Below are 26,685 nucleotides of genomic sequence, written 5' to 3' on the forward strand. Positions count from 1 at the left end.
CTGTATGATATGTTTAAAACTCTAACAAGACTCCTGATGTATCTAACTATGTAAAGGTATGTGTGTGAGCACTTCATTTACTCAGAGTGCTACAGTTTGTTTTTGTATCATTTAAGGATAGCTAGATCCTTGCCTGCTTTATAGGTATTTGTGAACTTCGCCTTTTTCCTGTCCATGCAGTCACAGTAGTGAGTTTTATGCGTCAGTGAAAACTTGTAGGACATATTTTATTTTTGCATCTTTGTGGCAAAAGCTACTGATCACACCTGGTGTCTGTCGTCTGTGACCACCCTCTGTCCATTCCCCAGATTGCTACTTCTGAAGGTCAAAGGAATTTAGACTGTCATTTGTGGTAGCTTAGTCGAAGTCTGCTATGCTTTCAGCTGCAGCTATTTATAAACAGGAATACTGAATGATTGTCATGGGAATAGCTCACCTAGTAAAATAAAAAGCTGTTTTGGTCAAGTGCAAAAAAACAATACTGTTCTCTTTCGTCTGGTCTAGCGGTAGAAAGAGGCCCCACTGTGGGTAGAAATTGAACTTTTATCCAATTTAAGGCAGTGTTAAAGGCCTTCAGTTTAAATGGATGTCTGCACCTAAATTAAATCATAGAGGCTGTTTAACTTTTTGGTGTAATTTTTTGATAAACTTTTGAGATTCAGGTTTTTCTCATTCTATGTTACATCTTGAATGCCTAGAACAAAATGTTGAGGTCTATGAGACCTGTGCGGTAGTCTTAAAAAATAAACTAGAATTCACCAAGTGTCTCAAGGTAGTAAAGACAAAAGGGAATAATTTTTTTCACCAGTAAGTGCAAGGGCATAGAGGGAGAAATCATGTTGTCAGGTACAAAGATATTTTCCTACATAATAAGTGTGCATGATTCTTTTATCTCTGCTAGAGAGTGAAGCAGAACTGAGAGGTAAATGACATCCTTGTCAATCTTGCCAGTTATTGCATTGTGGATACATTGCATCCCCTGCTCCATGGCATCCATCCCCTGGTTTCCACTATGACTGCTCTTTGCAATTTGTAGGAAGTGCTGTGAGGCTGGTCTAAGTTGTTTTTTTTTTTTTTCTCCAGCCTTCTTTCCAGCTGTGTTTTGTACTTATGCAGTGCAAACATCATTATGCTTCACACCACAGCACTCTACATAACAGTGCCACAGATTTTTATCATAGAGGAACATGTTCTGCCAACCAGATCCTCTAATGTACACATTCAGCCTAGCAGATTAGCTGTATGCTGGAGAGTTGACCCTCCAGAACAGCCTATAACATTTATTGTTTGTTGTCCCAAATTAGGGATCATAATCAAATCATTCCACATTTCTAATTTCAGGAAACAAATGTTTGAGAATGCTGTGCAGTGATCAGAAGAGTACATCAATGTTTGTGGATTGTACTGTGGTAAAGCAGGGAGCTAGATGTGAAATCTAATTATGTCATTCTTCTGTTATGTAGATATCTGTTATAGAACATCTTATTTTTCACATTCACATGACGCAGTTTGTTTGGGAGAGTGTGCCAGAGGAGTGTGCCAGAGAATTAGTATGAATAATGAACTTCCATTATAAGCTGTTCTGGTATGCATTTATCTTCCCATTCGGTAAGTTGTGCTTTTTAATACCAGGTTAAGAAAACAACAGAGGCTACTTTGCAGACAATACAAGATATGGTCACCATTGAAGATTATGATGTGTCCGAATGTTTTCAGCATAGTCGTTCAACAGAATCTGTGAAGTCAACAGTCTCTGAGACATACTTAAGTAAACCTAGCATTGCAAAAAGAAGGGCTAACCAGCAGGAAACTGAGCAATTCTATTTCATGGTATGTTGGGTGCTTCCTCATTCGTGTGATAACAGATCAAACACCTTAAGTAAACGTTGTGCAGAAATTCATGGAATTTGTGTAACATGCATAGTAATAGATTGATCTTCACCTTTACAGAAATTCAGAGAATATCTGGAAGGTAGTAATCTAATCACAAAACTTCAAGCAAAACATGACTTGCTGCAAAGGGCACTTGGAGAAGGTAAATAGTATATAATGTATGTACATGTGTTTCTAGACTGTGAACCCACTGAAACGCAGGAGATATTTTGGAGAAAATGAAGAAACTTAAAGCTTAATTGTCAACTAAGCATAGATTTTTAACCAGTCATAGTTTTGATACAGTGGTAAGAATACAGAGAATAAATCAATTTTATTTCTTCAACAGATATTTATTTCCACTGTACAAATGTTTAGACAAGTGACTATATGTGAAGATGGAACAGTTGAATGAAAAATCTCATGTTTGAAAGGAGAGCTGATACAATCAATGCAGGGTGATTTAAGAGCTGTAACAAATGCACTGTTTCTGTGTCTCAGTGATTTGTGTCAAGTTTTTGGTTATTTTAAGAGTCAGAGGAAAGTGAAAAATTAGCATGCAAAATTACCCAGCATGCATAATTTACAATGGATTCAGTAGTGCAACATGTCTGACACATGGGCACGAATGTCCTTCTTGCAGCCTTATAACTCAGTGGAGCATTTATGAAAGGCAGTAGTTGACATCCAGACCTCGCTGTCATTCCTGCTATGCTGTAGCTCCTCATCTACTGCCACTAGACATACTCTTGTAGACATAATTAGTGTAGGATTCTACATAATATTTTCTCATTGTGAAGTGAAGTGAGCGAAAACTTAATGAATAGCACTATACCTATAGACATAGCAATTCATTTAGAAATACCTATAATTATCAGTATTGCACATAAAATTATTTGAATTTTTACAAATTGTGATGGCAGAGAATTATCCTTTCTCCTAAACTTACTCCACAATTATTAAAAATACATCCTCCTAAAATATAAACCAAATCAGCAGATGCTCATGATCAAACGAGCTGAATTAGGACAGTACTGAACTGGGCACTGTGCGTAGTTTGAGCCCACCTGTTACCAGCCCTCCCAGCAGGCACTTTCTCGTGGACCAAAAGGGAAAAGGAGAATTGTCCCACATGCCTTGAGGACTAGCCACACAGGGCTTTACATACTTTGGGAAGAAGTCTATTACACCAGAAAGAATAAAAACCCTCTCCTGAAGGTTAAAGACTATATAATTCAAAGTCCAGGCACAAGAAAGGAAGCTTGTTCTCTGAGGAGCAACAGGATGTGTCAGTTTATTTTCTTTTTACTGCCAAAAATGTGTTGTTAATCAGATCTCGTCGTGCCTTTGATATAAAACTCCAGCTCCACAGATCCAGTTGAGAAGGTTCCTAAAGAGCTTTTAGCATTTCTGTGGCTGTGACTCAAATTTAAGCCCAGGTTCAGGGGGTGACTGAGCATGAAATAGGCAACATTTTCTTGTAAGCCTGGACTGTAGAAGATAGTAATTGTTTTCAGGCAACTAACTAGATTTTTTCATAAAAGTTTTCACTTAGTAGGATTTAGTTGCATGTGTTAAGCAGTTTATTCCCACAAAACACTATGCATCTATGTTGATCAAAAATTAGAAATATTTACCTTCAAATGCTCACAGAAAATGTATTTGGAAAAATGAAGTGAATATTTGTTATTTAGAAGCCCAGCAGAATATATGAAGAAGGGAGAACGATAAAAGACGGTAGAACCCCTTGCCTAATGCGTGCTGGAGAGATATGAGGGCAGAACTGTATCAAAGGAAAGTTGCTCGGCAACATGACTTAAGTGATACATTTCCGTCAGACTCAGGGATGTTTAGCCTCTCTCAGACGTGCTTGGACCATTCGGTTTGAAGAGTTCCCTTTGACCCGACAGCTGTAACCCCAAATTGTTTATCTTTGTTGCCCACAGTGTTTTTCCACTTAGTTATTTTTCTGTCATCATGCTGTAGCACATACGAATAATATCTGAAATGTGGACACGCTCATTCAAAGCTGGTATTTGGAGCAAAAGCCCTTGTTCTTGTAGGTAAAAAAACTTCATTTCCCTATTTTTTTAGACATGTCAGTGTACATGCCTGGGAAGGAAAACCTGTATTCTGCATGTGCCTGGAGTGAGGAGATTGAAAGAGTAGAATTACTGTCAAGTTAAGAACATGATTAGTGTAGCTACTATAGAAATGGTTTTTTTTTAGGAAGTGAGCTCTCCTTCTCTACTTAAACTGCCTTTCTGCCTTTTCTGGAAACTTCCATGTCAGCAAGACAGCTGACAAATAACACAGTGCCAAACTACACAATGCAGGAGAAAATAGGAGGGAGAGGAAGAGGAGGGAAGAAGGATAAAAGAGGAGGGGAAGTGGATGGTCTGAACTGGAAGTTTTTCTAGCTTTTGTTCAAACCTGTACAGTGTAAAGACGTAGGCAGAATAAATCCAGATAAGCATGTGATCCACAGCACTGACAGCATTTGGATTCTGTTCCAACCAATCACATAGCTGTTACATCCATTGCTCTTCATGGGCTTCTTAGGTGTATATTCATGATCTGCACAAGGAAGATAGGTGAAGTACTCTGTGCCAAGTGTGTAACTGCAAATTTGGAAGAATAAATGAGAAATATTCAAGCAATGTTAGTTCTAAACATAGGAAGCATGCTTACCCACATTCATTCATACTTCAGGCTTGTCTGTTGAGCAAAGCAAAGAAAAAGGCAAGAAAGGGAATAAGCGATTGTAAAAGAAATTGACTCTGTGTCCCATAGTTTTTGTCATAATTTGTTAAACATCAGAGATATTTTTTAAATCCTCCAATCTTAGGATTTTTAACATCTTTTGTTTTACTAATAATTTAGATATTGAGATTAATTTCCTGTGGTTATGTGACATGGAAAGGAGTAGTTCCTGGCTTACCTTTTCCACATCATCTATTATCAACCATACTCTTCTTTATGCCTCTTCTACACCTCTGTAAAATAATGGCCAGTTATCTTTACACATCCTGTTAATGCTGGAGATTTTTTTCCCCAGAGCTTATTCTTTGTGGCACTTCCAGTGGATCCCCAGCCTTCTGTTATTGCAGAATGTGGTAGAAAATTGTACCACACAATATGTGAGTTGCACAGGGCATTGCCACATAGCAATATTATTTTTGTATATCGCCAATTTTCATTGTTTGTGCAGTCTAGGGAGCTTTTTTGGTGTCACTTTCAAACTAAGCAGTGACCTTAGACCTATAGTCCAAGAGATGCTCAGAATGATTTTCTGAGTCAGCATAGTTATATGTAGTTCTGCTGGCTCCATAAGTGTTTAATTCTTTCTTCTCTGGTATCTGTTATTTGAACTTGTCAGTACTGACTTTAATTTGCCATTGTATGTCTTCTTCATGATTAAACCCCTCTAAAGAACTTCACAGTTTGGTCAAGGACGTGATAGAAAAGTATTTTAGTTACCTGCACAATCTTTTGCCTCCTTAGCTGCTGTGATTTCTCTGAGACATTAGTAAGTGTGTTCCATAAGTGGCCGTGATGGGAAGGCTTGAGTAAATGACTCAGAAGTTAGTCTTCTGACATGATAAAAACAGACCGTTTAATTCAATCCCATTTCCTTTTTATTCACTACTTTCTTGATGAGCCATTTTATTTTGGCTTTCAATCCATGGTTGCATAGTTACTTCAGTAGCTTCTCCTGAAGAAATTGATTAGAGAACTTATAAATAAATTAATTGCAGTGATTCTCCTTTGTCTGGTATTAAACTGATGTGTAAAGAATTCTAGTAAATTAATAGAGCACAGTCTCTAGAACACTAGACTGGTGGAACATACCTTATCATGACCTTCCTTCTGTTTGATTATTTTGCTTGCCATTATCTTACATTTGCATGGAGCACATGCCTAACTTACTGATCTGTTGTTCTACAAAGGTTAAACCTTTCTGGAGTACAGTATTTGTTTTTGTACTATTCTGTGCAATTGTCACAGTTCTTATGTCTATATTGCATGTCCTGGTGATAGCAGTGTATTTTTTTCCTAGAGTGTACAAATGAAAGAGAGTAAAGGCTTTCAGCAGCAAGCCGCTGATAAACAGAGCTCTCTATTTTCAACACTGAGCAGGTTTAGACACAAAGCATAGCAGGAGGTATAATCTAATATTGGCACGGCTCTATCTCCTTACTGATTTAGCCACAAAAGCACATGAGCATAAGCAACATGTGTTGTTTGGAGTTTTGCTTCAAATTATTTACAGTATGAAATGATCCTTTAGTCTGTGGGCAGGCTTCTTAGTTGTTGGTAATGTGGGTTGTGTTTGTATTCTAAATGTAATTCTGGAGATGGTAGATAATTGCATTGTCTGTTAATTGTATAATTGTTTATCTTTAGCTGTTAATATGAAAGTTGGGGTTGAAAGCTATTTGTCAAGCATAATTTAGGTGCAAAAAGCTAAAAACCTACCTAAAACATGCAAATAATTGTTTCCTGCTTATTGAACTTCTGTAGGTCACAGGGCTGAATATATGACAACAAGGTAAGACATTTTTATTTAACTGGATTTACAGAGCTACAAATGTAAAACAAAAAAGAAATGACAAATTTTAGAGCAATTTCCTACTGCTGTATAGCATTATTGTTATTGTTACCTAAACTGTATGCAGGTACTGTGTGTTTAAGCATGCAGCGTTTTCTGTTCCCACATGCTGATGGATTAAGGACTGCCTGTTCGTCTTCCCTATTCTTGTGAGCTGCTTAGGCCATTGTCAAGGGTGGAAGAGGCAGGGAAATCACTGAAAATAATTGTGTATTGGGAAACACATTAAATTCGTGAGTTGGAGGGGAATGTTTGTTGCTAGGAAAAACTGTTGATTAAGATGCTCATCTCAGAAGAAACTAATACAGACATGAATTTAGGGGATAGGCCACATCTTTGGTAACTTACCTCTGCACAGGAGTACCTGATTACCTCAGTATCCATGTATGTGATGCTTAAGAGGGCCTGTTTATTCCCAGAAGAGAAGAGAGGCCATGTTACGTCTCCCTTCTTTGTGCAGCACATACTTTTTCCATTGTGTAATGCCACACCTGTGAGGCTGCCTCCAGACATAAACACAGACAGGCACGTTACAGCCCCCAGGGCTACCAGGCTGTGGGGGGCAATGGCAACTGTTAGGGTTTGCAGCTGCCACTTGCCTGTATCACTGCTGCAGGCACCACCTTTCCCAACCCTGTGAGAGTAGGAACTTCCAGCCCAGCCTATCTGATCTTATTCTTCCTCACCCTTCTCAGTTATTCCATCCCTGGTCAGTGTCTCCTCTTTCTGTTTTTGCTTCCCAAATAGGAGAGGCATTGCCACTGCCCCTTATCTTGAATTTAAAAAAAAACAGCCACCAACAACAAAAGTTTTGTCCTCTATGCTAAAAAGTTTGGATGCAGCTCTAGCTCTGTATTTGCCTAGACCATTTGGTTTTATATAATTTCTTCTGCCTGGTCCCCAGTATTCCTGGAGACATCTCAGCAGACTTCAGAGCTCCTTTCTTCCCACTGATCTGTGGCCGTTGTAGCTCCATCAGCTGGATTCACCTTTCTTCTATAGATGGCTCCAGTTGAAAAGCAGTGACAAATTGGAGCACTCTCCAAAGATATTGGTGGTTGAATGTCAAAGGCTAAAACTGTTTAATCTTACTGACTGTAGCTGAAGATGCAGACAGTTTGGTCTTGAAGAGTCATAGGATTGTGCTCAGCAGCTTGAATGTGAAGCTTCTCCAGCATGAAGCAACTTTGCTGCTTGAGGTGCTTAGAGTACCTTCTGTTCTGCCGTGGCTGGCAGGATGAATTCCAGTGGTGCTGTAGATGTCTTAGATGACAGCAACAAGAAATGGCTGTTCCACTTGCACAGTGTTTGGAATAACTGTATGTGGTGCAACTTCAAAGCGGGATTGATAAAGAATGGCATTATTTATGCATAAGCAATGCATTGTTAATGGATGTGTTCTTCACATGTTACAGTTAAATTTGTTGGAAAATCTGTACCTGATAATTACTTTGTTTATTTTTCCCTTCACAATACTCTGTTGTTTTGCTGAGTTTACAGACATTTCGTTTTATTGTTTGACTTAACTCTACCTTTCACAGTAATCATATTCCCTTCCCTTAGGCCTCCAAATCTTCCCCCTAAGCCCCAGAAACACAGGAGGTCCAGACCCCGATCACAGTATAGTGCTAAGTTGTTTAATGGTGATTTGGAGTCATTCATTAAGGTACTGGCACCAGCCACTGGAGTGGCTGATCTCAACACTTCTTACTATAATGGTCACAGCCTCATGTGAGCTGAGGCAGATCATTATGTGTAAGTCTGTCCTGGGGTTCTTGTCTTTCCCAGTTGATCAATATAATACTTCCTGAAGTCAGAGGGAAAGAGGAGGATTCATTACTCAACCTTAATCTTCCTACGATTTTGTTAATCGAGTAGGGATAGTATTGACAGCTTGGTTTTATGAGGAAACATAGCATCATGTAGAAGATAGAGTATAGTGGTGTAACTCACACTTAGCACAGTTTCTAGCTTGCCATTTTAGTTAGATTCAGTATTTAAAGTCTGCGAAGAAGCAGTATTAGCCTGGGTTTCATATCCAGCTTTTGATTTCCTGTGACTTTAGGAATTTATTATATTGTGTGAAATTATGATCACCACTATTCTGGATCTTGTACCTTTGCTGTAATTACTATCTTCTTCTTTTTCATACTTTTATTTCTAATAATGCTTCTAGCCGAGGCCGAAGGAACTCTCACGCAAGACATCAGGTATAGTTCTGGTGAAAAGAGAACCATCCCTGCCTCACTGTTGGGCTTCATTCACCCTTGGCTCAAAATTAGTTCTTTCACTAAACTGAAGGGAAAAGTTTGCATTAAGAAATGTTATTAAAGTACAGCAGGCAAAACTGAACCATGGCTTAACGGAATGATTGTAGCCTTAGGTGAGGATATTCCCTCTTCATTAACAAGCTGCTACCCCTCCCAGTTAGTTTGTGGTTTTGGACAATAGCTGACATAGCAAAAAGAAAGCCAGCTTAAAAAAAAAATATGTAGCAATACATTGATACACAGTGAAAAGAATTCCTGACTGCAAGCCCTGTGAACTGAGTTAGAATGTTACATGATTTTTTTTTTTTTTCTTCCTGTGCAATGCAGTTAGCAGAGTATTTTGCAGAACTAATTCTGTGCTGGTAGCGTTGTAACTGTTTAGCAGCCAGTCCCAGTGCAACTCTGTGGAAAAACTGTTATTGTTATATGAGTGGTGGCAGAGACTTTCAGGAAATCATCACATGGTGCAACAGAACTGTTTTTTGCTCAAGAAAGTAAGCAAAGAAACAGAAACTCCCACAGCAGAAAGCGGCTGGATTAGAGAAGAACAGAGGAAGTTAGGAGAAATGCTGTCCTGTCATTTTCCCTCGTGCTGAAGAGGGTTATGCTACGTGCAGTGTGGGTGACAGAGCTTACTTGCAAGTGGAGAGAGTTCTGCAGTCTTTCAAAAAGTACGTAGCCTCATTTGACAGTGTGGGAGTTAGCCCAGTTGTTTATTATTTTTTGTATCATAAGATGGGATAGTTAGTCTCAGACTTACATTCGCTGACTGCACACATCAGATCAAACTGGCTGCAGCAGGAGGGTCACACTGTTCTTGACTTTTCACCGACTCAGATTGCTACTACATATCTTTTCCTTGTCATTGGATCCAAAACCGTAAGCTTTTGGTTTGATGCTTAAAGGAATTACTTCACTACAAAGTTGTGTGTGGTTCTCTACCAGATTCTCCACAAACGAGTATGAAAGTAATTTTTTGTTCGTAATTTCTTACTGCAAACGTTGTCTTTTCAGAGGCTTTACATTCATTGCATGAACCAGTGTACTAACAGGAGATACAGGTGCATGTTGTGCATGTTTTCTAATACTCTGCTTTTTTGGAGGACTAGAGTGCTCAATGTTTGTGAAGATTACAGTATTTCTGGTTTAGCAATTGACTTGTTCCATGTCTTTTTATTCAACTCTTACTAAGTCATGAGACTTCTCAAAAAGAAAGTGATCATCCAGATATTATTGGTTCTTGGCTAGCCAGTTTTGCTAGGCTTTGATTTAAAAGACAAGCCACAACTGAAATAGTGAAATTACTGTTACTCTCTTTGTTGAGGCCCACTAAAACAATATGTAGGACACAGAAAACCAAGAGTTAGGTTGTCTCAGGATGTACTTATTTTGTTGCTTCAGTGTGTTATTTTTCAGTCATTTTTTTCTAGCACTTGACTTTTTGTCTACTTGAGCTCAATTCATAAACTTCCCTTTAGTGTAATTTAGTATGAAAATGTGAAGAACTAGTCTGTAAGAGGAAATGTGTATTCTGAGTTTCAGGTTTTGAATTCATGGTTTTATAATACAAACTGCATTTATGCTAGACTTATAAATGAATTAGTCAATTCCCTGAGTGCTTGCATATTTGAAGTTTGTTTGGAAAGAAAAATTATAGCTTTTAAGACAAGAATTTTGAAGGTACTTATTATTTATGAAATAATAATTTTTCCAGCATAAGCACTAACTTTTCTAAATAATTTTTAATCATATGATTCATAACTCTAATAGATATCTGGTGACTTGTAGTCATTAAAGTGCATTGGGTAAGACATCCATGTTTTAAGGTGCCAAAATACAGAACTAAAGGACTATGACAGTTCTTTCGGAAAACAAGCAGTTTAAAGGAAAAATACAGTTCACTGAAAGCTGGTGTATAGTGGTCTTCTTCTCCCCCTACCACCACAAGCATTTCTTCTCCGTTTTTTAAATCACCTCTGTTAAATTGAAAATGTGCATATAAACTGGCTGTTCTGTGATTTCTGAGACCAATAGCTCTGATCCATGAGCTCTGCCAGCTGAAGGTGGTGAGATGTAGGCCATGACCTTCCTTCCCCATTCCCCGATCGTGCTGAAGAGGCAGCTGGGCACTGTGCTTGGCTGGAAGTGGCCTCAGTTCACCACCCTGTGCTTTGTGTAGCCTGAAATAATGTGCAGATCATCCACTGTGTTTTAGGGTACACGGATCAGGAGTGAGTCAGGAGGGAGACAGCCACTACCCCATGCAGAGTCATTTGGTGACTCTTTGAGAACTTTTCTAATAGTCCTAACAGGTCCAGAAAAGGCTTTGTCAGCTGTTCTCAGTCGTAACTTTTAGCCAAAGAGAAAGCACCTCCAGGAATTAGGCTCTGTGTCATTAGACCCATGTGAGACTTTCTCCATCAGATAAAAAAAAGATAGGTTAAATGAGTGCAGAATCTTCATCATGAAGTATTCTTGTTAATAACAAACTTCTAAAAAGGCAAATTCACTGCTTTAGCTCATTTTGCTTCAAAAATCTAAACCAGATGCGTGAGCTTAGATGTCACTATAGTGTTAGCCAGATAAAATGGCAGAGGCAGAGAATGAAGTCTATGATTTTCCTGATTCAGTGATTTTCATTAAGAACCCTAATCCTTTCTCTTCACCTGCTCCTTTCCGTCCCACCCTGAATGATATTTTTTATGTGTTTTTTTGGCAGCACTGTATGTCCATCTGGATTGAGAAAAAAAAGAAATCTTTCTCTTGTATTTAGTCCAGAGAAGGGAATTTTCCTTTTTCAAATGTGCAGTGTACTTTTTCTGCTCTTATTTTTACCAGGATTCAGGACAAGTCATTCCTCTCATTGTGGAAAGCTGTATCAGATTTATCAACTTATATGGTAAGCACTGAAATACGTTATGTACTTGACTTGTTGAGCCTTTGAATGTATCTTTCCCATAAAGCATTTGATTTGTTTTAAAAATAGGGATGAAAACTGTTTAGAAAGTAGATTCATTTCTCAGCGCTGTCTCCTGTCTTTGCTGCAGGTCTTCAGCATCAGGGAATTTTTAGAGTGTCTGGTTCCCAGGTGGAGGTGAATGATATTAAAAATTCATTTGAGAGAGGTAATTGCATTTTTGTTTATTCAAGCACTCTAATGTCTGATATATAAAGGCCTTTTAAATTCTAATTACTTTCCTGACTACTTAAGCAGTTTGTATGCACTTTGTGTACTACACCTAAAACTTTGCACCATCACGTGCTTAAAGGTGAGGTGTAATGATGACATGAACGTGATTTTCCCCCAGCTGTCCCAGGAGCTTGAGGTAGGTTTTTTTAGGCTAAAAAGCAAGGAATATTTAGTCTTTATTTTAAAGGTTCTTAAAAAGGAAATATTATGTTTTTAATTAGATTCAAGAGACTGCTTAAAGCAATTTGAGAATGATGCTACTTGATTTTCTGGAATATAAGTGCTTAACTTTCTACCCCCTGTGCCAAAGTGGCATCGCTATCAAGGGACATACAGGTCAATGCAAATGCAGGCTGTGAATGAGTCATTCCATTTTCAGTTTTTGTTCCTGAAGGAATCTTCAGCCCCAGAGGAAGAATTATGGAAAATACAACAGGAAGGAAAAGTAGGCTTTTGCACATGGATGGCTTGCAGCAGCAAGCTTAGGATTCATAGGAGATAGAGTCCAACAATCCCCTAATTGTATTAACACTAGTTACAATTTTATCTCTTTTTAGTCTTATATTCTCTTTTCTTGGGTTTTGGAAGCTGCTTATTTTTTTTCGTTTTCCAGAAGAACCTTTTACAGATCATGTGCTACTAAGAAAGCCCTTGGGGCAGTCAATCTTAAGACTGGAAGCATGAAAGAATACACACAATATTTTTCTCCCTGTTGTTAGTTGCATATCTTGTTACACTTGATCTGGTCCTTGAAAAAGTACACAAATGAGCTGTTTTTATCTGTGAAGTAGAGGCACATTCTCCTATTTGCCAACTCCTGCATATGCCCTATTTTTCACTGCTTCTCCTAGGTAGTGTTATTCTGGAAGGTGCAAACGTTCTGCAGCGTTTTAAAATGAAGTCCAAATTTTCAGAATTAAACATAGTTCAGTCATGGGCCTTAGAGTTTCAGTTTCCATGCAGCGCTTTCACCAAATGGTTCCATAAATTTCTGAACATTTTAGTTTTTCAGAATTAAGACAAATTTGCAATTCTGAGAATTATCTAATTCCATTTTTTTATGTAAGCTCTCAAAAAATAGTCTGAGAAACCTTATTCAATTAAGCACATACAGTGTTTTTAATTTACTAATTGTAAATAATAACATGTCCACAAATGCCTGTTAGGAAGTTCAGGACCTAAGAGATTGCTGGGTTCTGTACTGTAAATGAAGTTTTATTTAAGCTGACATTTTCAGTTTAATCATAGCCTAGTTTTTATTGGATAGCCAGTGTTTATTATCTTGCATGCTTGCAATGCCACTTCCTACGTAGTAAAAACAACAAGAAGAAATGTCATTCGTTTATTAAAATGCTTCATGAAAAAATGCTCCTTTTTATGCATGTTTTAATTCACTTTATTTACTTTTTAAGGTGAAAATCCTTTGGCAGATGACCAAAGTAACCATGACATTAACTCAGTTGCTGGAGTACTGAAGCTCTATTTCCGAGGGCTGGAAAATCCTGTCTTTCCTAAGGAAAGATTTAATGATCTTATTTCTTGTATCAGTAAGTAGAAATCTATTTATTTCTCAATATAATTTTATTTTCATACATACAATAGCAGCGTGAAAGAAGACCTAACTTCACAGTTTTTTTCTCAGTTTGTTTGCCATCTGTAGCAGTCTGGGTCAGCTATTAGTCATACTTGCAGCTGTGGTTGTTCCATATTTCCAGGGGGATTCATGTACAGTACAACTCTTTGTTTAATAGGGAGGGAAGAAAATCTTCTGGTGTACAGGAGATAGTTAAATTTATAAGCATTATTATTTTCTTCTGTGCACTGAGGCAGATGGAAGGGGGTGAAGTCATGACTGTGCAAACAGTTACTTTTCACAGAGGTTTTTATGCCCTGCAGCCTGGGGTCGGTGCTGGTGAATAAGTAACAAACTGCTCAGCATTGTGTGGTTCTGGACCTTTGTTGTGCTCAGCTTACAAGCCCAGATCCAACTATCTGGAAAACCATTCAGTGCAAGAACAGGAGGAAGCAGCTGAATGTTGTCTGCAGAAGAACCCAGTCTGCCTTCCAACTCGCAGAGTTGTCAAGCTGTAATGGGATGCCCAAGAAGAGGAGCGTGTTAGCCTGCATGCTGCTGGTGTTCATAGCTGGATGCTGAGAGCTTGTAGTAATTTAGGAATTAGTGGATGGCTGATTTGCTTTGGCATGCACAGAGCCTTTTCCAGTTCACAGATCCCTGCAGATATTCAGGAGGTGTGAGGCCCAGCCAACCATTAGTAGGCTTACTGTTCCCTGTGGGTCCATTAGAAGTAGTCAGAGCAGTCCACACTGTGTGGGGAACTTCCTTCTCTGAACCCTTCCTTTGTAAACTGCGTGCTTCAGCCAAATGGAGCCAATGGACACTTTCACAGGTAATGAGGGCTAGTCCTTTGAGGATATTAATTAGGACAGGCTCTCTGAACTGTGTTATTTTGGCAAAAGAGACAGTCAGCAGTCAGGACAGCACTGATGTGTGCACAGTGTCTTGGACTGGCCAGCAGATGGGTTGTTCTGCTCTGTGCCAGAGGGAACCCTACATGTGCAGTTTCCTTCCCACTTAGGGAGGATTGCAGTTATTCAGCCTGGAGGTTATGAAATATATAGATTGCTGGGATCAGGTCTGTGTGCAGTGTTTTGTTTTTTGTCCAACAGACCTGCACAATTTTCAGCAGTTTAACAGTCTGATTCCCCCCTAAGGAGGATGCTGAGAGAGCCACCATCTCTTTAGAAAGCATAATCTTTGTCCTGCCTGAGCTTAGCTTTATCTGACTGCAGTGTTACAGGCCAGAAAATGTTCGCAAGTCATAGAAATTGAAATTGAAAGTGGGATCATTTTGACTGAGTGATTTTCTGCATGACAGGGATGATGGAACTTCACCTACTAATTCTGTGCAGATTTCCATAACTTCTGGATGAATTAAAGCATGTCTGCTGGAAAAAATGTATTGGTTTAATAGCTTCAGTTGACTGAAAATGTACCACATTAGTGGATAAGCTGTTCAGATTGTTAATCACTTTCATCGTCTAACATTTGCACAAGATCTCCTTTTCAAAATTTCTGCTTTCAGATTCTGTCCATTGGATCTCCTTATGGCTTCATCATTTTTACTAAACAGTAAGAAAAATAGGGATGGCAGTTCTTATATGTGGAGATACTGTATGCATTATTATATGGAGTAAAGTAAGTGGAATTGCACTCCACTGTGTTGAAGAGCTTTTAATAGAAACTTAAAATTCCAAGTATTGTTCAGCTTGCAAAGATTACAGAAGTGAAGTATTTAGAAGATGGAAAACATATCTGCCAGAATCAGTTGTTTAAATTAATTATAAGAAGAGAAACCTAGATGGCTTCAGAGAAATTCCATTCACCGTTGATGTTTCTGAAGACAAGATAGGATATGTAGAAGGAGATCAGAAGTTCAGCAGACTGAGCATGTGTACATGGCATCTTTGCAGTTGGAGATGATTCACCGACCTCTTAGCCAATTCTGAGAGTGATCAAGTTCAGTTATCTTAAAGGGATCTTCTGTTATCAAGAATTTTGAGAAAAGTAGCAGTGAATACAGACTTTAGCGTTAGGCCTTGGTTTCCTTGAAGGAGGTCAAACTATTGCGTGTTTAAGAATTGGATTGTTTTCAACCAAGAGTTAACAACTTTTTTATTTAACTAGTAGTAATCATCCAGCAGACCTTAGTTTTGGTTAATTTTGAACAAACTCACTGCTTTTCCCATTAGTGGGATCATTACTGGAGATGAGATGTTGCCATCTGATCCTGGCTTAGACCAGCCTGTTCTCTGAGGCTGTCCTAAATCTGGATTATCACCTCCACAGCATCTTATCAAAACAAGGTATAGTGATGTTGTGGTTTAACCCAGCCAGTCCCTGAGCAGTGTCTGACCCCAGCCAACTCCCTACAGTTCTTGAAGGTTTTTTTTTTTCACAAAAGTCGCGTGGTATGGAACATCCCTTTAGCCAGTTGGGTCAGCTATCCTGCTTCTGTCTCTTTCCAGCTCCCTGTGCCTGTTCAGCCCCCCTCGCTGGCAGAGTAGTACAAGAAGTACATGAAGTTGAAAAGTCCTCGGTTCTGTTCAGCAAAAACTAAAATGTTGCTGTGTTACCGACACTGTTTTTCTCCCAAAGCTAAAATACAATATTCTATTGGATCCCATGAAGAAAAAAAAAAAACCGAAAAACTGTATCAGCTGAAACCAGGACACTGACTGAATAGTTCTGCTGGATTTGACTTGTACTATTGCTCTTGCAGAAAATAGGAATTTTCTTTATGGTAATGTTTGCCAAGTGTTCTTGGCAGCTTTTGAAGGAAGACAGATATCTACAAAAGCAAAATTTTGTTGTTGTTTGATTTTGTTGTTGTTTCCTCAGGGTTATCTTCAGGGGCACTCTGAAATAACACGCCATTGCCTCCCTTCAGTGAAGGGAGAAGACTTAAGTTTGGAATTTGGCTGAAAGAAAGGGATTTTGTTTTTGAACATGGTGGGGTGGTTTTATTTGTGTTGTCACAGTGGGAGTCTTGAATGTGATGAGAGAAAAAAAACAGCTCTTGTGCCTTGTATCCACAGCCAGCGCGGGGTCACACACTGGGAATAGAGAGCTGTGTGTCTGCATCTTCTGATAATCTGAGAGAAGCCCAGGGTGGAGAGTTTTTACAGCTGTGTACCTAGTGCCTTGTTAGGTGGTGCACTACTTTGAGGGAGTGAGATGCTTTTTATTTGGGGAAAAAAAAAAAAAGCATTTCAGGATACGTTAACCTGTCACTATTTAGCTTACATGGAACCTATGTAGCACATCATATTAGAAACTGTCTGTCTCTAAGACTCTTTCTATTGCTGTCTTTCAGCATTGATACTTCATATGTCTTGCAATAAGGAAGACAGTCTAGGCAAGATTTTTCTCCCACTTCAGACTTGGAACCTGTCATAGTTGCATTAGTTTCTTTTTCTGTACCCTTGTAGCCCAGTACACCCGACAGTTCTATCACATACTAAGTGTCTTGTCCTTCAGGTTGGTGGGAGCAGGGCCAGACTCTGTTTCTTCCATGAGAGCAGAAGTTTATGTAACTTCTTTAAATCACAATTCTGTATGTAAAGTCCAGAAAGCTTTCACATTTTTATTTAAGAAGTAGGTGCTCTTAGTACTTATTGCATTTGCTTTCTGATGAACAGTGAGAAAAGGATTAAACATTAACTTGTTTTCAAATAATTTTTCGAAGCAAATGCCAATGTGTTTTTGTTAATTAGTGGCAGAATTTGTTGTAAGAATTAGGAGGGAGAAAAACAAATCAATGAAGTTAATGTTCGTGTAAAATTTTAGAAGGGCAGAATGTCACGCATTCTATATGGAAATGTGATGTTGCCAGTGAAAAAACCCTTGAATCTGAGGTACTTACTTATGGATGTCAAGCATAATTGAGGTTACAGCTGCAAAATGAACCTTTCCTCAGTACAGCCACTGAGGAATTCCTTTGCATCTATGCATACATTTTCAAATGAAATAGAGCATTGTGATTTAATGCTTTCCCTTTTGGAAATACGTTGAAAGTGGAGCAAAATGACTGGCTTTTAGGGCAATTTGTATTAATTAGGCTCATGAGAGTGGTGTTTTTCTGTTTGGGCTTATGGATCATTTAAGTAAAATTGCATCCAAACTCTATCTTCTCCAAAGCAAGCAGGAAAGGTAGGATAGAACATAATGATTCCTTTTCATGATGGGCCGTAATGCTGCATTCTTAGCAAATGGAGTGACTGCTATTACTCAGAGCAGCACTCAACAATCCAGCAGGTAAAACGCAGTGGTGGGGGAAGGAGAAGAGTTGTGCTGTCCTTCTCTTCTGCCCTTTTCTGAAAATAGATTGGGCCAAACAAACAAAGGATTTGTAAGAGGAGTCATGCATAGGCAGAGGGTGTTTGAAGCTGTGCAGAAGGCTGGCCATAGTTCACTACTTAAGGACTACAGTTCCTCTGCTGGAGTGAATTTTTATACATGTGAATTATAGTTGACATCTACATACATAACTGTGCAATGTGGCTGCAGGCTCATCTCACCTGTCCAGACAGTGCAGCTTCTGCTCAGCTCATTGTAGTTATGGATTTCATCTCCTGTGTCCTAAATTTGATGCACTACCATGCCAGGATGGAGAAAACTTTTTCCTCCTAGTGTTTATCATTTTGATCCTTTGCAGCCAGCAAGGTCATTTAGCTCCAGATGTGATCGTTATGTATGCATATTATTCACTGCTTTTCCAGAGTATCACTTAAAAAATAAAAAACTGTGAATTGTCAGCTTTTCCTGAAAAATATTCAACCAAATGACAATAGCTGTTTTCTTAACCAAGTGACAGTGGATGCCATTGTGTTTGTTTTCCTATAATGCCTTCTGAAAGAGATTTGAAAGAGCTGTAAATGGCATTGCTGAGTTAATGTATACATATCTTTGAGTTGGATTGGACTCATCTACTGAAGTGGAAAGGCACACAAATTGTGAAGTTCAGCACTAATGCATATTCATGTAGACTACTTGTCAGCTGCAAATTGACCATAAAAACTACATCTGCAAGTGTAACTCAGTCCCATTTGATGTTCAGTGGAAGTGTAAAATAAGCATCAGCATTCATTCTGTTAATAGTAGGTGCCACTCTAAGTGGTGGGAGACCCCCTCACAGAGCTACTGCAGTGAATTTTGTCCTTCAAACCAGTGGTCCTAAAGGTGAGAGATGTCTTATGTTACCACTTATGGCTTTCTTCTCCCTTTGTGGTGACCTTGCCTGTGAAATATGCTTAGCTTGCACAGCAGTGGCAATTAGGTTAGCACAATTCATTCATTGCTAACACTAGTCTTTGCCTCCCGTATGTTCTAATCAATATCTTCCTTTTGCAAAATGTTTGCATTTCTTTTGTTGCATTTCTGAGGTTAGTCCAAGAAGTATATCAACAGGGGGTGATAGAAGAGCACAAACCAGAATCCATAGTTTTGGTTTCTGAGCTCTGACTGTTCCCAAGGCTTGAAGTTCTCTCTGTAGAGCATTTCACCACTAGTGAAGGGGAGGTCATATGTAAGACCATGACCAGGAAATGAGTGGTGCTTTTGTAGCATCTTTAACTAAACTGGGATGATAAAGGCATGTGGCCAAATGGCCCAGAGGATTTGGGAAACACCAGCAGTTGCTGTCTTGCAAAAGCCTTTCATTTTCTGCCACAAAGCACTGAATTTATATATTCAAATACTTACTGCCTTTTACATGTTCCACTACTTCAGGATTATTGCTTAATTAAACTTCAGTTAGCCTTACATTTTCTTAATGTTACTTAAGATGAATGTATCCTTGTCTTCGTTTTTAAGTTATTATTGTTTTGCTTGCATTTGGGGGGCTTCTGTTAGTAATTGTGTTTTCTCCTCTCTTATGCTTCTTACTCTCTTCTGAGGCTGATAATTCACTTCTGGCCTGTTTCACTTTGATGTCTGCCTTTGCGAAAAATTCATTGTGAGATGCCAGATGGTTAAAATGTGTTATTTCTTAAAAGAGAGAAAAGCATGCCTTCACTGTCTCTGCAATAAGCAAAAGTGACACCACCTCTCCAAAACAGACACCAGTATTTATCTGTCGTGGAGGTCAAAAATCACACCTTTTATGTAAGTCTTGGATTGCTAGGATTTTTGCCTATCTAATGCTATCTAGAAGTGCTCCTTTGCTTGTGGCTGACAAAGAGGCAGCTGGCTGATAATCTCTTTCATTTCTGCAGTGACGTTGGTATGCTGGATTTGTTCTCCTGGCTGTGGGTTTGATCCTCATAGCTTAGACAGGTCTAGGAGGCAGGTGTGTCAGTCAGTCAAGAGCTCCACAAGTTTTGTTCTGCTCTGAAGCACAGGAACTAGTAAATAAGTAACCATCTGTATTTTTTGTTTTTACCTAGGGGTAATCTTGATATGATGTTGATATTTGTGTGTTGTTCACACAGATTTCTCTTTCCTGCTGTAGTTAGACAAATCTTGTTGGTTCTCAGTATGTTTGTCCTTGCCAGAAGCTTATTCCATTCTCTGTCTTTGGAAATTAGAGTCTTACCATGTAATTAGAGTAACAAATCAGTTTTCACATTCTGATTCCATTTTCCATTAGTGCAACTAATTGCAGTATTTGAACAAGTTGTGTAGTATCAATATTTCAGTTTTCTTAGTTAAAAAATGGGCAGTAGGTCACTGAGTGCTGAACTAAGGATAATTGCAGTTCTTCAAAATCAGACTAATGAAGAAGGCCTCCAACAGAAGCACCATGGGAGAGAAAGCGCGGTGGCATATACGCTTTGGTACTGGAAAAATGGTGTTAATATGCTTTGGTATTGGCACTGCCAGTGGTTCCTTGCAGCTGCCAGCTTGTGGCCTGGATGACCATTTGGTCCACAGGTTCTCTTTAGCAGTGCGGCCAGAGGTGATAAGGCAATGCTTCCTTTTTCCTCTGCAGCAGAGCTGCAAATTCTTCTTTCCTGGATGCAGAAGGAGCTCTGTATTCAGTCCTTCTTTCTGACATGTCCAAACACTCATGCACTTTGATACAGGGGCAGCTCTAAAATTCGGTTCCTCACTCTAAAGCAGCACGCAAATACATGATGTTACTAGATACCTCATTTGTACCAAATCAGTGCTCAGAAGGACAAACAAACCCTTTGAAATCACATGGAAAGCAAGCAAACTTACCACTTGGCAGAGGTTTGGATTTTCAATAAAGAGGCTTTCATGGAAGCTGGGGCTGGGTTACCAGGAAGGAATTAGAAATACTCACATTTCAGCCTTGTGTGGATAGTTTTTAACAGCTTCATTGCAAAGGAGACCTCCTGGTACCAGTAATGCCTCTACCAGGGCAACTGAGGTAGCTTAGCACATGACCGCACATCCAAATTCTCTGTGCCTCCTCTGCCTTGTCTGTGCTGACTGTAGAGACTAGTTCCTGGCCCATACATCCTCTAAACTATGTCTGCAAAGAGCTCGGAAGAGTTGCAGTTGACAGAGACCAGGAGGTTTCTATGCAGTACCTGCATGCCAACATTCAGGACCGTGCCCCATCTTGGTTTTAGTTTCCTAGATTTAACAAAGCTATTGCATCCACGTTGGCAGCACACAGCTGGAAGGAGCCACTGGACCCACCTGGGAGTCAGGCCAGTGCATTTCTCAGTTCAGTGCTGATTTGAATTCAGTGATAATTGAACCTATTTCAGGGCGGGTTTCCAGAACTGTTTGGAAGAGGCAGAACCGCAGCACAAAGCCTTACCAAGTAAAGTCTTTGATGCAGAAAAGAGATCCTGGCTATGTTACAGCTTCCCTGTAGCTTCCCATATCCAGTACTCAGGGTGGGAAAGCTGTGGAGAAGCTGTGTCACAGCACCATGCAGACATGCTGCTGAGACAGGAGTATTCTAGGAACTAACTGAAGCACTTCAGGACCTTCCTCCCCAAACCTCATTCCTTAGAAGACTCACAGATAGGTTTGGCAGGGAGGTAAGGTGAGGTAGAGACTACAAGGCACCGCTAGCAGTAATAGCAGCAGCATTTGTTGGAAAGAGTAGACAGGCTCCTTCCACCAAGTTTAGACAGGTGGAGAAAGGCCTTGGGCTAAAAGCAGTGTACATGAGCAGTGGCAGAAGAGCAGCGTGGCACTCCGGTGCAGAAGTGAAGGTGCGTAGCATTAGCATGTCCAAGATACAGTGTGTGCTGGAAAGGGAGAGAACTGCAATTGTTCTGCAGATCTCAGGTGTGCAAACATCTCCAAGGCCCCTGCAGAGGACCCCTGTTCTTAACCAGTGACACATCCCAGAATCTTCTGTTTCCAAGCACATTAGTGGTGTGGAGCCAGTGGGATCTCCCATGAGTGCAGACGTAGGAACAGTTTTTGCCTTTTAGTTCACTACACTAGGTAATTCTAATGATATGTAGTGGATGTCTCTCTGCCGATTCTCTTCTTACACTTAGATTTTGGTACCAAAATACTGATTATTAAACAGCACTTATTCTTCTAAGAAACAGAAGTCACTGCACGTTTTGCTTCTGCAAATAAATTCTTATTGATAGAATTGGCCATACCAAAGAGAACAAATAAACACATGGAACTCTGCTTACAGTTAACATTGTTATGAAAGCAATTATTTTAAATTTCTACTGTTGCTGGTGGTGAACTGCTATAAAATCAACCAGGAAAGTACATGGGATCTTTGTGTTTGCTGTTTACATCTCAAACAACTTAAGACCGTTGTTCTACTTTGGCTTTAATAGAATTATAGGTGTTCATTAAGAAAACTGATTAGAGAAGCCCACTGGTTGGAAAGTTATTGCTGGTATATATACTTACATAGAGAGAATGAGTCTGTTTTTGAAACTGGTGGCAAACATGTCTCCTTGATTCCCTCACGTTATTTATGTTCTGTTACTTTGGTTTCATGGACTGCCTAGCTGAGCAAATGACCCAAGGTTTGACTTGGGCAGATTTATCAGGTTCTATATTTAAAGATGCTATTTTTAAACTGTGTGATTTTAATGAGAGAAAAGAAGGCTTTCAGGTCTTACTTTTCTAATAACGTAATATAAGAAGATATTGTCCACGGGCATGTGGTAGGAAAGGGTCAAATTAAGTAGACTGATAAGAAATGTGATTTGAAGTACTTTCTTCTGTTTACAGGAATAGACAATCTCTATGAGAGGGCTCTTCACATCCGCAAACTCCTCCTCACTTTGCCCAGGTCGGTCCTTATAGTGATGAGATACCTCTTTGCCTTCCTCAATCAGTAAGTGTTTTATACTTCTTGGGGATACCATCTCTTTATCTGCTTTGCTCTACTGGTATCAGTATTCTTTACTCATATTCAATGTACAGTTTACATTTAAGTTGTATTTAATGCAAAAGATGATCTTTTAATTGACAACAAAAATAGGAGGAAAACGCCAGTTTCTGTTTAAATTAATATTGCATTTGTCCTACAGTGAGCAAGGTTGTAATAAGACAGATTAAAGTAATGTCCAAAATGGAGAGTGCAGTCTACAGCAGTAATGCAAGAAAAATAACTAATGCAAACTTTAGTTACATTTAAAATAATTTACATAATATAGAATTTTTTTCCCCTCAATCTGATTTTGATCTCCTGATGGAAAAAGTAAACAGTGTATTCAAACAACGCAGGCATTGCAAGCTACCTATGTAATGCTAGGCACTGCCAGAATGAGGTGTGTATTGCCTCTTCTGTTTTCTGTTAATGGGGCTACCAGTACATAAAACATGTATCATCCATGTACGCTTTGATATAAACTGTTTGAAACCTAACAAAACACAGGCAGCTGCTGGAAGGAAGGTTGCATGAGAAAGGGGGAAAGTTCTTTATTGTATTTGAAAAGCTACTTCATTCTTGAAGGAAAAATAAAGATAGTTTGGGCAATTGGTCTCCCTCCAGTTCTTCATAGCCCTCTCTAGTTTTGCTGAGTCCAATATTTTCACTGCAAACTTTTCTTGTTGAGCACTTTGACCTGATTCTTTCTTCCTTCTGCTGTCATATTATCTATTTCCTGTTATATCTGTTTTTGTATTACCTTTTTCCTCTTTTTCTTCTACATTTGCCCTCTGCTGATTCATTCTGTCTTTGCTGCCTTCCCCATTTAATCCTTTCTGTTTGTTCCTATAGAAGCAGGCTCTTTTCAGACAGGTTGTGTGCCTGCTTGTATTAACAGCTGTTCATGTTTCCTTTCTTCTAGTAATTCATGAACCTCTTTCAGGTAATATTTAAAAGAGGGGCAGAGATCCAAAGTTTTGTGAAAGCAGCTATTCATTGAAGACATGAATTCATCACTCAATAGTGACATGGTGTAAATATCTCAAATGCTTATGTTGCAGCTTCTCCTCTGAATAGACATATAGACTGACCAGAGTTATACAGGGTTTTTGGTATGTGGTCATGTTACCTAAATCTATGCTCCCTACACAGCAATGCAATTCAGAAGGAAGGCTAAATCTCTTACTGCTCCAAACTGCTCTTGTTGCAGCTACAGAAAAAAACATTCCCATAGTTTGACTTTCTGCAGTCCAGTTCTGCTTTTTGCATATGTTCATATGGCCAAGAACTCATCAGATTTCATGACTAGAGGTCACCTGGTCTCGCATCCTGCTCAAAGCTTCTAAAGGTAGATCAAGTTGCCCAAGGTCATAACCAGCCAGGTGTTTCAAAGGACAGGGAACGCACAGCCTCTCTGGGTAATCTGACCCAGTGTTTGGTCAGTCTCACAGTGAACAGTTTTCTTCCTGCTCTCAGCTGGGGTGTCTCTTGCTGTGCCTTGTATCTGTTGCCTCTTATCCCTTTGATGTATACTTCCAAAAAGAGTTTCTCTCTCTCATGCTTGTGATTTTGAAGGTACAAGAATGCAGCTGTGTTTCCTTTTAGTCTTCTCTTCTTAATGCTAAACAAACCCAGTTCTCCCAATGTTGCTTTGAACCCCTTATGCTCAAGCTCTCTAACCATCTCATTGGACTTGCATCAGTCTCTCAAAACTAGACTTAATACCTCATGCCCAGTGTAGCATCATGAGTGCTAAATGGAGTAGAATAATGAATTCCCTTGACCTGCTGATTTTGCGTGTCCTAATACAGCTGTGTGTGCAGCTACATCATCATCACCAGAGAACACACTGCTGAATCACAACCAGCTTCTTGTCCAGCAAGACCCTGGTGTTTTCCACAGAGAGCTGCTACACAGCAATTAGCTCCAGACTATAATAGAGCATTCCAAGACAGAAGCAGGACCTTGCATTCATCCTTGCTTTAACTTGATAAAGTCCATGTTAATGCATCTCTCCGTTTTGTCAAGTCCTTCTAAATAGCAGCCCTACCCTTCAGTGTATCTCCTGCTCCCCACAGAGTGGCATCATCTGCAAGTTGGTGGAGTGTGCACTCCATCCCATTGCCCGGGTCATTCATGGAGACGTTGAACAGTATCAGCCCCAGTAATGAATCCAGAAGAGTATGGGGTGATACCAGTCACCAGCAGAACTTGCCATATTTGTTTTATGTGTTTTTTATGCAAGCATCTTGTACACTCACGAAATCTTAATCAGCTTGCATGTCAGTAGAACATTCTACTTCATTCAGTGCACAAGATATGAAAACATCATGGCATAAATATGGAGACCATGGTTAATTTTACAAAGTAGTTATGAAGGCAGTCATTTTAAGCCTCATCAGTTTGTATTGTTTGTACGTGGCAAACAGTCGTAAAATTCCTTTTCTAAAGGGAATATACTCCTGTATTTAAATACAACCAGACATACTAATGCATATGCTGCTTCAGGGTACAGGACAGCACTAAGGTAATGAACGTCTCAGCACTTCCAATTCTTTTCAACTGATCCTGCACCAAACCACTCAAAAGCTAGAATGTCCACTAGAAATTTTGGTGCTTTTGAATACAGGGATAAAGAGCAACTTGCCATTCAAAAAAATTATATTGAAAACTAGTCATGTTTAATTTTCTATAGAAAAGAAGAGCTAGCAAAAATTGATTAATAAGATTAATCAAAACCTTTCCTTTAGTTGCTTCCAAAATGAAACTTCTGTGAGAGCTTCTGAGCACAACACAAGTGTTGCATAGTAAAAACAGAAACTAGAAGTCAGAAGAGTCTTTGCAAGATCACGGGACTCAGTTACCTCGAGAAGACAATTCAGTCTGCTTAAGTTACATAGCAGGTGGATGGGAGATGTGCACTGAGGTCAGATGAGAAATGATATGCCTGTAATACCCATTTAGGATGCAGTCCACTTGGGCTTCCAGGGATAAACACCGATGAGATGGATGCAGCAGCAGTCAGTGCATTTTACATTAGCCCATTAGGTCAGTGTGTACTGTATATAACAGTTTATGAGCATGTGCATAAATGTACGTGTATGTGCTACGTACTCATTCTGTAATGTATGTAAACTGGTGAAGAAATTCACATTTCTGTTTTGTTACGTTAAATAGAACTGTGTCAGAGAGCAGGAATTCTCTGCATGGAGACAGAAAATTAAGTTTCTCCAGTTTCCTAAATAAGGTTAGTTGCAGTGCAAAGGTCATTTTTTCTTGATTTTTCTTTTATTACAGCCTTTCACAGTATAGTGATGAAAACATGATGGATCCGTACAATCTGGCCATTTGTTTTGGGCCAACCCTGATGCCTGTTCCAGACATACAAGATCAGGTGTCTTGTCAGGCACATGTGAATGAGATAATCAAAACGATCATCATCCATCATGAGGCTATTTTTCCAGATGCTAAGGAGCTTGATGGCCCAGTCTATGAAAAATGCATGGCTGGAGATGACTACTGGTAAGTCAGAACACTATCCTTCTATCTCCTTAATAAAATCATTATTCTGGTTGTCTGGGTAACTCCTGTGATACAGAATCACTTTCAAAGAGGTATGGAGATTAATGAGAATGTAATTTAGGTTCATATGGGAATGTTTTAGCTGTAAAACATGTGAAGCAAAGACAGTTAAGATGAGGCTCACTACATTTTATGGAAGATGCTAGCCCTGTACTCAGCCAGATGATACCAGAATTCACAGTGTAGTGATCAGAGTTCACTGCCAGATAGGATAATAGCTGACTGGCTGAGAACCACTAGTTCAGAAGGGAGGTGAAACACTTCCAACAAATTTTCTTTTATGATGCGTTCCCCCTCCTCTCA

At 39.3% G+C, this 26,685-nt stretch overlaps 1 protein-coding gene across 3 annotated transcripts in view; it reads left to right on the forward strand.

The window, feature by feature from the left end:
* Nucleotides 1-26,685, forward strand: part of SRGAP1 (SLIT-ROBO Rho GTPase activating protein 1) — a 137,147-nt gene that overhangs the window by 96,592 nt on the left and 13,870 nt on the right. Inside the window, exons 9-17 of one of the 3 annotated variants that reach the window (XM_042815996.1) lie at nucleotides 1,633-1,830; nucleotides 1,951-2,035; nucleotides 6,397-6,424; nucleotides 8,048-8,150; nucleotides 11,593-11,653; nucleotides 11,802-11,879; nucleotides 13,357-13,491; nucleotides 22,659-22,764; nucleotides 26,098-26,322. In XM_042815996.1, coding sequence (XP_042671930.1) covers nucleotides 1,633-1,830; nucleotides 1,951-2,035; nucleotides 6,397-6,424; nucleotides 8,048-8,150; nucleotides 11,593-11,653; nucleotides 11,802-11,879; nucleotides 13,357-13,491; nucleotides 22,659-22,764; nucleotides 26,098-26,322 — 1,019 coding nt within the window. Of the gene's footprint in view, nucleotides 1-1,632; nucleotides 1,831-1,950; nucleotides 2,036-6,396; nucleotides 6,425-8,047; nucleotides 8,151-8,660; nucleotides 8,695-11,592; nucleotides 11,654-11,801; nucleotides 11,880-13,356; nucleotides 13,492-22,658; nucleotides 22,765-26,097; nucleotides 26,323-26,685 lie in introns of those variants that run through there. The other 2 variants (XM_042815994.1, XM_042815995.1) reach the window with 2 other exon arrangements.

This window comes from Centrocercus urophasianus, unplaced genomic scaffold (genome assembly GCF_019232065.1).
Source record: "Centrocercus urophasianus isolate 14NV4802_14NV808 unplaced genomic scaffold, USGS_Curo_1.0 seq_15, whole genome shotgun sequence".
Classification (NCBI taxonomy): domain Eukaryota; kingdom Metazoa; phylum Chordata; class Aves; order Galliformes; family Phasianidae; genus Centrocercus; species Centrocercus urophasianus.